The 14,934-nt window shown below is 44.3% G+C and overlaps 1 protein-coding gene across 1 annotated transcript in view; it reads left to right on the top strand.

Annotated features, from left to right (window-relative positions):
- LOC126174871 (dual oxidase) overlaps positions 1-14,934 on the top strand; it is a 557,146-nt gene that overhangs the window by 500,299 nt on the left and 41,913 nt on the right. The window contains exons 14-15 of the mRNA XM_049921282.1: positions 5,234-5,583; positions 13,031-13,194. Coding sequence (XP_049777239.1) covers positions 5,234-5,583; positions 13,031-13,194 — 514 coding nt within the window. The remainder of the gene's footprint in view (positions 1-5,233; positions 5,584-13,030; positions 13,195-14,934) is intronic.

Below are 14,934 nucleotides of genomic sequence, written 5' to 3'. Positions count from 1 at the left end.
AATTTCGCGTCTGTAGCACGTCATCTTCGTGGTGTAGCAATTTTAATGGCCAGTAGTGTACTCCCGTCAAGTGGCTGGAGCCGCCCCAGACAGTGGTGGGGTGCCAACCTGACAGTAGCCCGCCATGTAGCCCGACAATGAGGACTGATGGTGTCAAGTGCCATTTCTTTTCATAGCAGGACCCCTCCGGTTGTTATCCGCGGCATCCTTACAGCACAGTGGTACGTCGACGATATTCTACGCCCCTTCATGGCAAACCATCCTGGGCGTATAATTCAACAAGATAATGCCCGCCCGCACACGGCGAGAGTTTCTACTGCTTGCCTTCGTGCTTGCCAAACCCTACCTTGCCCTGCAAGGTCACCGGTTCTCTCACCAACTGACAACGTCTGGAGCATTATCGGCAGGGCTCTCAACTATCTGGGGATTTTGACGATCCAACGCACCAATTGAACAGAATTTGGCATGATATCACTGAGGATGACATCCAGCTACTCTATCAATCAATGCCAAGCCGAAAATTGCTTGCTTACAGGTCAGAGGTAGACCAACACGTTACTGACGTGTTCAATTCGTGAACCTCTTTCTCTTGAATAAACAATCCAATTTCTCTTACATTGTAATCATTTGTTTGTCTGTACATGTTCATCACATCTACCGATTTCCGTCCTATTCGGGTAATTCCTTCGTGACGCTTCTTTTATTTTATTTTTTTCCCTCTTAGAGTGTATGTAGTGGTACCCAAAACTTCCCATAATTATACTTTTCGCGAAAATGTTTATGAGCACACTGAAAACTGCTAGTATCTTCCCATACATCCTTCTTGAACCAGCGTGGCAACTGACTACGAACTGAATTGTTCGTTGGTTAAGATGTCACTCTCACTTGGAGAAGAAAAATTTAATACTCTATCTGATCAAAAGTTTTCGGATATCTAATCGTGGGCATTAGTACAGGGAGTGTCCACCATTCGCCTTGATGACAACTCGCTGGGGACGCTTCCATTGAGGTTTGTGGGTGTGTGTGGATGAATGGCAGCGTATCCTTCGTTGAGTCAAAACCAAAGTAGGTAGTGATGTCCACAAACCACTGCTTTGCAGATGCTACTTTATGACAGGATTCACGTCGTCTCCAAAAATATTGTTTCAGATTACTCAGCACACAATGCTTTAAACTATGTTCAGATTGATATGTCCGGTTCTACTACAGAGACGGGTGATCACAATATAACAAGTTTATTTCTGGAGCATAGTTTTAACAAAGTCTTATATATATTAAGAAAGTAAAATTTCTTAAAGTCCGGAATTAACCAAAGTTCTTTCGCAAGGAAAAACTGCACAATAGTTAAAGTTCCTGATTAAAAAAAAATTAAGTTTCTCAACATGTGTCCGTAGCTCGTGATCTCGCGGTAGCGTTCTCGCTTCCTGAGCACAGGGTCCCTGGCTCGATTCCCGGCGGGGTCAGGGATTTTCACCTGCCTGGAGATGACTGGGTGTTGTAGTGTCGTCTTCATCATCATCACTCATCCCCACTACGGTTGGAGGAAGGCAATGGCAAACGACCTCCACTAGGACCTTGCCTGGTACGGCGGTGCGGGTCTCCCGCATCGTTCCCCTACGTCTGTCAAGGAGTAAGGGACTTCATCATTTCAACACGTAAAAATAATCAGTTGATAAGCGAGAGCACAACACTCCTTAAAGGTGAGCAAAGGCGTGAAGTCTGAACGAAGTTAAGGTTGAAGATAAAACAAGTTCCTTAAGTTTTGTGTTTGAAAACAAACAAGGTCCGCATTCTAGCATAAATAGCAGAAGCAAACACTTTCAAAATATCTTACAGTCTTCCAGTTCCGACGATTTTCTGAAGCATGATAGGACCTCATCCTAACCACGGGAAACACCCCCATACCGTAGCAGCACCTCCTCTGTACTTCACTGTCGACGGTGTACGTGTTGGGAGGTAACGGTCTCAAGGCAGTCACCAAACTCAGACCCTTCGCGCGGATTGTTGCAGTGTATAGCGTGATTCATCACTCCAAATCATTCGGTTACAGTCTTCCACTGTCCAGTAACGTTGCTCTTTCATCACTTTAGGCGTCGCTTAGCACTGGCTAAGAAACGTGAGGTTTATGAGGAGCTGCTTGACCAGTGTACGCCATTCTCCTTAACTAACTACACACAGTCGTTGTGCTAGTGGGACTCTTGATAGCAATTTGGTACTCACGAGTGATTTCTTTCACTGATTTCATGCGATTTTTTGCAACCACTCTCTCCAGCGCCTGACTTTCCCTGTCCGTCAATTCATGAGGTCTTTCTGGTCTTGGTTTAGATGTAGTTGTTGCTTCTGGTTTCCACTTCACTACTACGTAACCAAAAGTAGACTTGGGCAACCTTGGAAGGGTTGAAAGTTCCTTGATACGTATGTTGCACGGCTGACATCCAATGGTTAGCCCACGTTCAATGTTATTTAGTGTCCTGATCCAGCCACTTTGCTGTCACTGCTTCACTAATGACATCAAGATACCCCCGCCTTTTGTAGGGGGAAGGGAATCCGCCTCTCATGACATCCAGTGGTCAGTGCCGCTTTACGCAGGGCTGTTCAAATGGCTCTAAGCACTATGGGACTTAACATCTGAGGTAATCAGTCTCCTAGACTTAGAACTACTGAAACCTAACCAACCTAATGACATCACCCATATCCATGCCCGAGGCAGGATTCGAACCTGCGACCGTAGCAGCAGCGCGGTTCCGGACTGAAGCACCTAGAACGTAGAAATGTCCGGACACTTCTGCTCAGGTAGCGTACGTAGATGATTATTTGGGTCATTAAAGCACAGAAAGCTTTTGAGGCCATACGCAACATAAAAACTTTGAATTAATTACCGACTGTTTTGTATTTTGTATTATTAATTTTATGTGTAATGTGTGGGCGGACGAGGGATGACACAAAGGCGTAGACGTATTTTTACATACCTACTGCGGATCATTAATTTCCCCTTTTCCATTAAAAGTATTTCCTTGTAGGTAATTGAACAGTGTGTCTCACGTTTAGATACCCCAGAGAGGTAGTGTCATGTGTAAAGAGATGTCATTGTCTGGTAATCTAACGTATCTGAGCAGTCTTCCCAAAGATATGCAAATGAATGGAGTTAGATTGAATGTAAAAAGTAACCACTCTCACTACTGTCGACTGTTTTCGTTGAGTACGAACATTTTAAATAGCTCCCAAAGGTAGTGGTCGCTTTCATTTGCTGATTGGTCTCCTGCAGAATGTTAGTACGGTCAGCCTCCATTCCATAAGGGGTCTCCATGTTGCAATGATTTACCTAAGTTGCTAAAGGCAGTGGCCGTCAAACTGCAGCCTGCGGGTCGAAGTCAAATATTCGCGCGGCCAGCAGTTCTCAGTCGTATTTCATAACAATTTGCGTCTAGCAGCTAACAACTGAATCCAGAAAACATCAACTAACTTAAGAGCTTCTTAAGAGTGTAGTTTGCCTGCTCAGTAAGAAACAAAAATACTTACAGAGACAGTAATATCTTAAGATGTGCTTCATTTTAATTGACGCTGGCTGCCATAGTCAGTAAGGTGAGTAAAGTTGGCAGCTTACCTCAGGGGCTGAAGGGTAAGCAGCACGGACACAGACTCCGTAGTCCACCATGACAATGCACGACTGCATACGGGCTACACTATACATATTTTTTACTAAAAACCAGAGTTATCTCCATGAGACTTCTTCCTCTTCTCATAGTTGAAGGGGCGTGTATTTTATACAGTGGAGAAGGATTTCAGGTGGTATCACAGTGAATACTAAACACCTTAACAAAAGATAGATTTTCGGAATGAACTCTAAAAGTATTAAAAAACAGTTCATACTTAACTGGAAGAATGCAGAACGTTGAAATTAACAGTACAGATAGTCTACAAAAACCAGCAGAGTCCTCTAACTGGGGTGGTATCAAGAATGGTGTCCCACAGGGTTCAGTCTTGGGTCCCTTATTGTTCTTAATATATATTAACGACTTGCCACTCCATATTCATGAAGATGCAAAGTTAGTTCTTTTTACTGATGATACAAGTATAGTAATCACACCCAAAAAGCAAGAATCAGCTGAGGAAATTGCAAATAACGTCTTTCACAAAATTATTAAGTGGTTCTCTGCAAATGGACTCTCACTTGATTTTGAGAAAACACAGTTTATACAATTCTGTACAGTAAATGGCATAAGGCCATTGAGAAATATAGACTATGAACGGAAGTCCGTTGCTAAGGTAGAATACTCAAAATTTCTGGATGTGTGCATTGATGAGAAAATGAATTGGAAGAAACACATCGATTATCTGCTGAAACAGTTAGGTTCAGCTACTTATGCTATTAGGGTTATTGCAAATTTTGGTGATAAACATATCAGTAAATTAGCCTACTATGCCTATTTTCATTCACTGCTTTCATATGGCATCATATTTTGGGGCAATTCGTCACTAAGAGAGAAAGTATTCATTGCACAAAAGCGTGTTTCAGAATAATAGCTGGAGCCCACCCTATATCACCTAGCAGGCATTTATTCAAGGAACTCGGGATATTCACAGTGCCTTCGCAACAAATGTATTCACTTATGAAATTTGTCATTAATAACACATCCCAATTCAAAAATAACAGCGAAGTGCATAGCTACAACACTAGAAGAAAGGATGATATCCACTAGTCTGGATTAAATCTCACATTGGCACAGAAAGTGTTGAATTATACTGCCACAAAATTGTTTGGTCATTTGCCAAATAGTATTAAAAGTCTGACAGATAGCCAACCAACATTTAAAAGCTAATTAAAAGAATTTCTGAATGACAACTCCTTCTACTCAATAGATGAATTCTTAGAAATGAAGTAGTAACTGTAAGTAAAAAAATTAATTAATCAATAAATTATTTTGGGTGAGGAAATCTTATGTTGAAGTGACACGTTCCACATCATTACGAAATGTTGTATTCATGATCTATGGAACAAGGATTAATGTAATGTAATGTAATGTGGGACAAGTGTCTTCTGTTGCAAGGGACAGCTTTGAAGACAATAGAGCAGAATGAGATAGATCTAACTAGGATATATCAGTTTCAGCTAATATGGTCAGGGAACCTTTGCATACCATCTCGAATAAATGCTTTTGATTACGATTCTGCTCTATGAACTGCTGCTTGACCTAGCAAAGGCTACAGTGTCCACTGTAATGCTTATTTACAGGAATTTCTGGACACCGTCGTCTTGTTTTCGCGCGGCAAAACAGAGGACAAGCTGCGTATCATCTTCGACATGTGCGACAACGACCGCAACGGCGTGATAGACAAGGGCGAGCTGTCGGAGATGCTGCGGTCCCTGGTGGAGATAGCGCGCACCACCAGCCTGTCGGACCAGCACGTGACGGAGCTCATCGACGGCATGTTCCAGGACGCCGGCCTGCAGCACAAGGACTCCCTCACCTACAGCGACTTCAAGCTCATGATGAAGGAGTACAAGGGCGACTTCGTCGCCATCGGCCTCGACTGCAAAGGCGCGAAGCAGAATTTCCTAGACACTTCGACCAATGTCGCCAGGTTTGTACCGTTTATTACATTATTTTTGCATTTCCCGTGCAAGTAAATGAACGTCTTACACGGTATATGTCAATGTGCCTAAAGCCATTCAAACACGCATAGCGTAATCAAAGAAAATGGGTAATGTATTCAAGCAAACAAACAAAAAAAATCGAGAATTGTGGCAGCTTTTATCGGTGGAACAGAGTGACTATCGACAACTGTGTACACAACCACATGAAGTTCATTTCCTTAATAATCTGTATGGACCTGATGGCGTGTTGCCACACCTCATTCTACATAGTGGTGAAACTAGATGCAATTGCCCTAATGGCCTGCAGGTAAAAGTTAAAATGTTAGGAAAAGATTATATGCAAATGTTTTGTTTATAGAGTGACTGATTTCCGTTGGTTGACACATTCCAGGAGAACGCAATTTTTAGCTAAAGTGGAAGTACCAATGGAAGTGGATCGGACAGTCTAGGACAGCTCAGTTCAGACGTAAAGAGTGTTTTGAAGAGCTAGCTACTCAAATTCCTTGAGAAAAATGCAGTACAACGCAACTATCTTCATATTACGAGTACTGCACAGCTTCAATAACTTTTCATACGTAGAAATACCTTAGATTCACTCAGTTTTGTTATTACAACAGTAAAAGATTGGGAAGTACGACACGATCAGACATATATTAATCGATCTAGTTTCTCTGACTTGAGATTTCACGATTCGTCGAAATCATTTCAGGTGACTGTCAGTATGGTCCTATTAAAATACCATGGGTGACAGTTTCCATTCTCCGTGCTCGTTCCTGAGAACTGGTAATGAAACACTCATAACAAATGAGTCACACTGATCAAGACTGCCTGTAATAGTATCTCAGGGACAGGTAATTTTTATCGCATCGTACGCGGTTACAAACCCACGAAAAATCTCTGAAATGGGTTCTAGCCACGGAGAAGTACGTCCTTACACTATCTGACCCCATTAACAAGGGGCTTATCCACCCTTCATGACGGCTTGACCTCTGCTTGGGACACTTCCAATGAGGTGTTTGAATGTCTGTGGAGGAATGGCAGCCCATTCTTTCTCAAGAAACCAGAGAAGACAGTGATATTGGACGTTGCAATTTAGAGCGAAGTTGGCATTCTAACTCATCCGAAAAGTGTTCCATTGGGTTCAGGTCGGGACTCTGGGCAGGCCAGGCCATTTAAGGAGTGTTATTATCCACAAACCAATTTTCAGACACAATGACGGAGAGTATTTGTCAGATACCCATATAAAAGACATTCGCCTACAGCTTTTTCCCGGTTAAGTGAATGTGGCATACTCACTCGTAAAGATTCCTCCCATAAAACTCTCGACCCGTACTGTAGCAATTAGAGAAGTACCACAAAACGCGTGCCTCATTATAGCAGTAGCCATAGTATGGTATCCATTGTAACCTCTTTCAGTGACTAGCTGATTGTCCACACTCATTTTATAAAGGCTCAATAAGAAAATTTCCTGCACTTCATATTTTCACTTTCACTTAGTGAACCAATGTGTGCTTTTCCTTCATGGTAGACAGGCTCAGGGAAAGTTAGGATCGACCCTGCACTAGGTCTCGTTGGATTCTCTGACTTGTCAAAAAAAAAAAAAAAAAAAAAAAAAGAAAGAATGAAAAGAAAATGACTCCACATTTTTAATTTTTTTGAAGGCATGGAAGCGAACTACGAAAAATAATTCCGACAAAACAAGCACTGTTTTTATTACAAATTTTGACATATGAGTATAGAAGTGCATGCACAGAAAAAAACTCATACATTATTAAACAGTGTATGATGTAAGGGCTTACACTATAGTTAGTACAGCTAAGATGACCCTTGGCAGTTAAAGTATGCTTGGTGCAGTTGCATCGCGTGTTTACTACGACCAGAATCGTAACGCAGTTTTGTCTGAATCTGTATGAGAGCACCTCACTGTTGCCGCAACTGCACACTATCTTATCAAAAGTATCCAGATACCAATTAGTGGACATTAATATGGGGTATGTGCACCCTTCTCCTTCATGACGGCTTTAACTCTCCTGGGCAGAGATAGATTCATCAAGTAGATCTAGTAGCATAGTCTCCCATTCCACGTGACACTAATCCTTCTGATTTCTACCCATGGCGATTTTTAACTATGAGGCGTGTTTTTTAAGTAAGTACCAGTTTGAAATTAAAAAAAGATGTGCTAAGATATCTCAATAATTTTATTTTTACATGAAAGCCTGTACCTTCATCTATTTTTCTACATAATTTCCGTCAATATCGAGGCACTTGTCATACCGTTGTACCAGTTTTTGAATACCCTCCTGATAAAAGTCTGCCGCCTGACTTGTTAACCACTGCATCACCACTGTTTTGACTTCGTCATCGTCTTGAAAACGCTGACCGCCCAGGTATTTCTTCAAGTGCAGGAACAGATGGTAGTCACTGGGCGCAAGATCGGGGCTGTACGGAGGATGATCTAGAGTTTCCCATCGAAAAGATGTGATGAGATCTTTGGTCTGATTCGCCACATGCGGTCAGGCATTGTCTTGCAGCAAAACGATGCCCTTGCTCAACTTGCCACGTATTTTGTTCTGAATTGAAAAGTGCAGATTGTGCAATGTCTTACAGTAAGCTGCTGCATTGATTGCCTCATTACGAGGCAGAAATTCCACAAGCAATACTCCTTTTCTGTCCAAAAAAAACTGTGCACATGATTTTCCGGGCAGAAATTGTTTGCTTACACTTCACTTTTCTGGGTGAATCTGAATGCCACCATTCCATGGACTGTTGCTTTGATTCTGGTGTGATGTAGGCCGCCCATGTTTCATCGCCCGTAACAATTTGGCTTAAAAAGTCTTCACCGTCGTTGTGGTACCGCTCAAGGAAAGTCAATGCACTGTCCAAACAGTTGGTTTTGTGCACATCCGTCAACATTTTCGGTACGCAACGTGCGCACAATTTTCGGTAATTCAAGTTCTCGGTCACAATGCCATACAAAACGCTATGAGAAACATTAGGAAGTCATCCCGCAAGGAGGAAATCGTAAAGCGTCTGTTTTCTCTCACCTTATTGTCCACTTCCTGCACCAAACTTTCATTAACGACCGAAGGACGCCCACTCCGTTGTTCATCATGCACATTTGTGCCGACACATTGAAATGCTATCACCCACTTTCTTACCATTGCATCATTCATAATGTTTTCTCCGTAAACTGCACAGCGCTGCGGCCGCGGTGTGGCAAAACGGTACTTACTTAAAAAGCACGCCTCGTAGTATCGGCGTATTCCGCACCAATCGACAACGTGCACTCGTTATAGGAGCCTGTGTCTTATGCTGGTGGCCATTTTCGCAAGCAGACAGGCGTGTTCGCACGTGTCCGCTCGTGATTCTTTGAAAAGGGAGTTGAAGGGTGCGTAAGAATGAGTGGGATTCACATTGGAAGCCCCCTGTAATGTCAACAGACAGATGGTTATCATAGGACAGAATGGCTCAAAACTCGACAAGTAATTGTATCCAGATTTATGCTTATAGGGCTTGTTTTTCATTTTGATAGATGCTATCTGCTATACTCTGCTAACTGCTATTAGAACATGCGATCTTTTTTAATCCTGTCAGAGAGATACGATTTCAACCCTTTTACAACGTTTTGCTAATACACCAAAACGTTCTAATTTACTTATAAGGATATTGTAATGTAAAGCGTCAAAAGCCTTCGAAAGAACACAGAATACACAAGCAGCCTGTAACTTGTTGTCTAACGTACTAAGTACACACTTTCAGTATATGTAAAGAGCCTTCGGAACACTTTAGAAATCAAAACTGTGACTTTGACAATAAATTACTTGTAGTTAGATGGTTAAGAAGTAGGTTGTACACTGAGACGGCAGAAGTCATGGGATAACGAATGCACATATACAAATGGCGGTAGTATCGCGTACACAAGCTATAAAAGGGCATGTGAAAATGTTTCCGATGTGATTACGGGCATTAACAGACTTTGAATGTGGAATGGTAATTGTAACTAGATTCATGGGACACTCCATTTCGGAAATCATTAGGGAATTCAATATTCCGTGATCCACAATGTCAAGAGTATGCTGAGAATACCAGATTTCAGGCATTATCTCTCACCACGGACCACGCAGTGGCCGACGGCTTTCTTCTAAGACCGAGAGCAGCGGCGTTTGCACGGAGTCGCCAGTGCTAACAGACAAACACTGCGTGAAGTAACCGCAGAAATCAATGGAGACGTATCCGTTAGGACAGTGCGGCGGGATTTGACGTTTATGGACTACAGCAGTAGAGAATGACGCCAGTGCCTTTCCTAACAGCACGGCATCGCCTGCAGTTCCTCTCCTGGGCTCGTGACTGTATCACCTGGACCCTAGATGACCGGAAAACCGTGGCCTGGTCAGATTAGTCCCGATTTCAGTTGGTAAATGGAAATGAGCGTATGGCATCGTTGGCCGGGAGGCCCCTATTGGGGGAAGTTCGGCCGCCAAGTGCAAGTCTTATTTCATTCGACGCCACACTGGACGACTTGCGCGCCGGTGATGAGGATGAAATGATGATGAGGACAATACAACACCCAGTCCTCGAGCGGAGAAAATCTCCAACCCGACCAGGAATCGAACCCGGGCTCACTTGTGTGGGAGACGAGCACGTTACCACCCAGCTACGCAGGCGGACTTCGGTTGGTAAGAGTTGATGCTACAGTTCGAGTGTGACGCAGACCACACGAAACCATGGATCCAAGTTGTCAACAAGGCACTGTGCAAGCTGGTGGTGGCTCCATAATTGTGGAGTTTGTGTTTACATGGAATGGATTGGGTCCTCTAGGCCAACTCAACCGATCATTGACTGGAAATGGTTGTGTTTGGCTGCTTGGAGACGATCTGCAGCTAGGCATGGAATTCATGTACCCGAACTACGATGAAATTTTTATGGATGACAATGCACCATGTCACCGGGGCCCAATTGTTCGCCATTGGTTTGATGAAAATTCTGGACAAATCGATCGAATGATTTGGGAGCATCACTTAATATTTCTCCATGGGACTTCCAATGACTTGTTGAGCCCGTGCCACATCGAGATGCTGCACTACGCCGAGCAAAAGGAGGTACGATATATTGGGGGATATCCCACGAGTTTTGCTACCTCAGTGTATATTGCCTTTTCTGAAACCGCCAAGGAGCTGGGGAAAGTGAAATTGGACGTTAAGTGATGAAATATTTGTATCTCCTTTCTGCTACAGAAGCTGACCAGCATATTTCAGCCGGTCGAGACATGTTCCAGTGGAAAACAGCTGGTTAAACAAATAAGTTAATACACTCCTGGAAATTGAAATAAGAACACCGTGAATTCATTGTCCCAGGAAGGGGAAATTTTATTGACACATTCCTGGGGTCAGATACATCACATGATCACACTGACAGAACCACAGGCGCATAGACACAGGCAACAGAGCATGCACAATGTTGGCACTAGTACACTGTATATCCACCTTTCGCAGCAATGCAGGCTGCTATTCTCCCATGGAGACGATCGTAGAGATGCTGGATGTAGTCCTGTGGAACGGCTTGCCATGCCATTTCCACCTGGCGCCTCAGTTGGACCAGCGTTCGTGCTGGACGTGCAGACCGCGTGAGACGACGCTTCATCAAGTCCCAAAGATGCTCAATGGGGGACAGATCCGGAGATCTTGCTGGCCAGGGTAGTTGACTTACACCTTCTAGAGCACGTTGGGTGGCACGGGATACATGCGGACGTGCATTGTCCTGTTGGAACAGCAAGTTCCCTAGCCGGTCTAGGAATGGTAGAACGATGGGTTCGATGACGGTTTGGATGTACCGTGCACTATTCAGTGTCCCCTCGACGATCACCAGTGGTGTACGGCCAGTGTAGGAGATCGCTCCCCACACCATGATGCCTGGTGTTGGCCCTGTGTGCCTCGGTCGTATGCAGTCCTGATTGTGGCGCTCACCTGCACGGCGCCAAACACGCATACGACCATCATTGGCACCAAGGCAGAAGCGACTCTCATCGCTGAAGACGACACGTCTCCATTCGTCCCTCCATTCACGCCTGTCGCGACACCACTGGAGACGGGCTGCACGATGTTGGGGCGTGAGCGGAAGACGGTCTAACGGTGTGCGGGACCGTAGCCCAGCTTCATGGAGACGGTTGCGAATGGTCTTCGCCGATACCCCAGGAGCAACAGTGTCCCTAATTTGCTGGGAAGTGGCGGTGCGGTCCCCTACGGCACTGCGTAGGATCCTACGGTCTTGGCGTGCATCCGTGCGTCGCTGCGGTCCGGTCCCAGGTCGACGGGCACGTGCACCTTCCGCCGACCACTGGCGACAACATCGATGTACTGTGGAGACCTCACGCCCCACGTGTTGAGCAATTCGGCGGTACGTCCACCCGGCCTCCCGCATGACCACTATACGCCCTCGCTCAAAGTCCGTCAACTGCACATACGGTTCACGTCCACGCTGTCGCGGCATGCTACCAGTGTTAAAGACTGCGATGGAGCTCCGTATGCCACGGCAAACTGACTGACACTGACGGCGGCGGTGCACAAATGCTGTGCAGCTAGCGCCATTCGACGGCCAACACCGCGGTTCCTGGTGTGTCCGCTGTGCCGTGCGTGTGATCATTGCTTGTACAGCCCTCTCGCAGTGTCCGGAGCAAGTATGGTGGGTCTGACACACCGGTGTCAATGTGTTCTTTTTTCCATTTCCAGGAGTGTATGTTACCACACTCAGAAGAACACTTTTGAATAATTTGTTTAATATCTTACGATTCCACTCATTTCTTTTCATTTTAAAGATTTTATGATTGAAATTACTTCTCAGGGTGTAGTGGGAGACATATTCATATTACGGATGTCATTTGTTGGGGCTGCTTTGAAACATGCCATGGCGGCATCTAATGAACCTGACAACCCAGTCCTTTGAGTAATAGTTATAAAATTCTTACAATACTGAACAAATCTCCTACCAATGTATCATTTACTCTGAAAGCTATCTGCTCCCCCTCATCATGGTTTCAGCAGTCTCCTGCTTCACTATATCTCGTACTGTAAGGACGGTTTGCGATTTAATTGAGAACTCTAGAGCAGGAACTGACGGCCAGGAATATCAAGCCAGCTCCACTCCTCCGTTAATGATGAAGAATTCTTCCTCGTCCATGCTTCGAATCGACTACACCCTAGTCAAACGCCACCAAAGTAACGTGTATTGGCCGCTGACAGCCATGTGAGGCTTCTCCACAAAAGCGTTCCAGGGACATAATGGTCTCAAACGGCAGAAGCATTCTGCATTTGTAATCTGCTTGTCCCGCTTGTTTTCCATTATTTCGTACTGGTTTCATGAACTTGCAGTAGAAAGTACATGTCACGCTTAATGATAGAAGCGGTACTTTCTCATATCGACTACATTTCTCTGTTTCAGAATGACTTCCTTCCATATTGAACCACCACACGAGCAAAGACGCAACTGCCTGCAGCAATGGTGGGACAGCATAACTACGTATTTAGAAGAAAACCGACAGAATATATTTTATCTCTTCGTGTTCTACGTCATTACAGTGGCGCTCTTCATTGAAAGATTTATACGTAAGTACACAACACCAACCACTTTATTTTATATATATATATATATATATATATATATATATATATATATATATATAATGATATATAAGGAGCCATGCCCACCCCAGTCTCGTGGTCGGCAACGCTAGGTTTCTCGGTTGACGATCCACGGCGAGAACAGCCCGCCTGGGGTGGGCAAGCAGATTCTCGATTGGGTGCTAATCCCGACAGTCTGGTGGCCAGGACAGTATTGTAAACTCATTCTGGTGCTCTTCGAACCACCCACGTACACTGCGGGCTATGTGACACGTTGCATTGTTCTATTGGTAGATGCCATCGTCCCGAGGAAAAACAAACTGCATTTATGGCTGGACGTGGTTCCCAAGGATAGATGCATACTTGTGTTGATCCATTGTGCCTTCCAGAATGACGACATCACCCAGGAAATGCTATGAAAACATTCCCCAGACCATAACGCATGCAGGATGTTTATTTTCGGATGTTTCACGCCGTACCCGCCAACGGGTACACGCCAACGGACATCTGTCCGTTGGAGAATAAAATGTAAATTATCTGATGGAGCCACCCGTCGGCACTCGGAGAACGTCCAGTTGCTGTGAGGACGTCCAGTTGTTGTACTGGAGAGCAAATTCCAGTCTTCGTCACCGATGAACAACAGTGAGCATGGGTGAATGTACCAGGCCTCTGCTGTGGAGACACATACGCAACTGTTAGTAGCCCCTTGTTTCATCTGGGCGGTCAGTTGCTGAACAGTTAAACGTCTGTTCCCCGCAGTTGTCGTCCATCCCTGTCATCGATAGCCCGTGGTGCACCACAATTGTCTCGGGGCCGTTTTTGGATAGTGAAATTTTGCAATGCACGATACACTTTAACTGTGATGGCACGCGAACAATTTACAAACTTAGCTGTTTCGGAAATACTTCCACCACTGGCCGAAAAGCCAATGATGAAGCCCTTTTGGACATCAGATAAATCGCCCCGTTTCCTCGTATCGACAACGACTGCACTGTTTTCCATGTCCCGCAATAAGCATTATGCTGTACACCCTCCACTGTTACTGCCACCACCTACCATTTGTGAATAGTTATTGCACGTTGACATCGAATATAGGCGGTGGTCGCATTAATGTGACCAGACAGTGTAGCAAAGAACGCATTTGTTACAAGGCACGAAAGTAGTGAAATAAGCAAAGAAATCCTACATAAGAATGTAATTAAACATGAAAGCTACAATTCGTAACGTTACTAAGCTCGATGTACAGAGATGAGCCAAAATGTTTTAACCACTTGCTTAATAGCGCGTTGATCCTGCAACTCAATAAAGGACTCTGGTACGTTTCCGGAGGTATGTGTTACCTATGCTCTATGCACAGTTCACACATTTCCTAGGAAACAGTCTGCACTCTTTCCAGTCTGACTATGTAAGCGTAGACAAAATGTGGTTTAAATTCAAAGAAATCAACGGAAATTGAGAGATACATACCAAATATATCAATAAGAGATGATACTGATCTCCCATGGTACACAAAACAGATCACAACACTGTTGCAGGAGCAACAAAAAAAGCGTGCCAAATTAGAACAACGCAAAATCCCCATGATCGGCGAAGTTTTACAGAAGGTCGAAATTTAGCGAGAACTTCGATGCCATATGCTTATAATAGTTTCCACAACAAAACTCTGTTTGGTCGTATGGAAACTACACCAGTGGCAAGACACAATCAATACCATCACTGGGCGGT

Source organism: Schistocerca cancellata, chromosome 3 (assembly GCF_023864275.1).
Source record: "Schistocerca cancellata isolate TAMUIC-IGC-003103 chromosome 3, iqSchCanc2.1, whole genome shotgun sequence".
NCBI lineage: Eukaryota > Metazoa > Arthropoda > Insecta > Orthoptera > Acrididae > Schistocerca > Schistocerca cancellata.
Note: the sequence above shows the minus strand (reverse complement) of the source record. Positions and strands in the feature narration are given on the sequence as shown.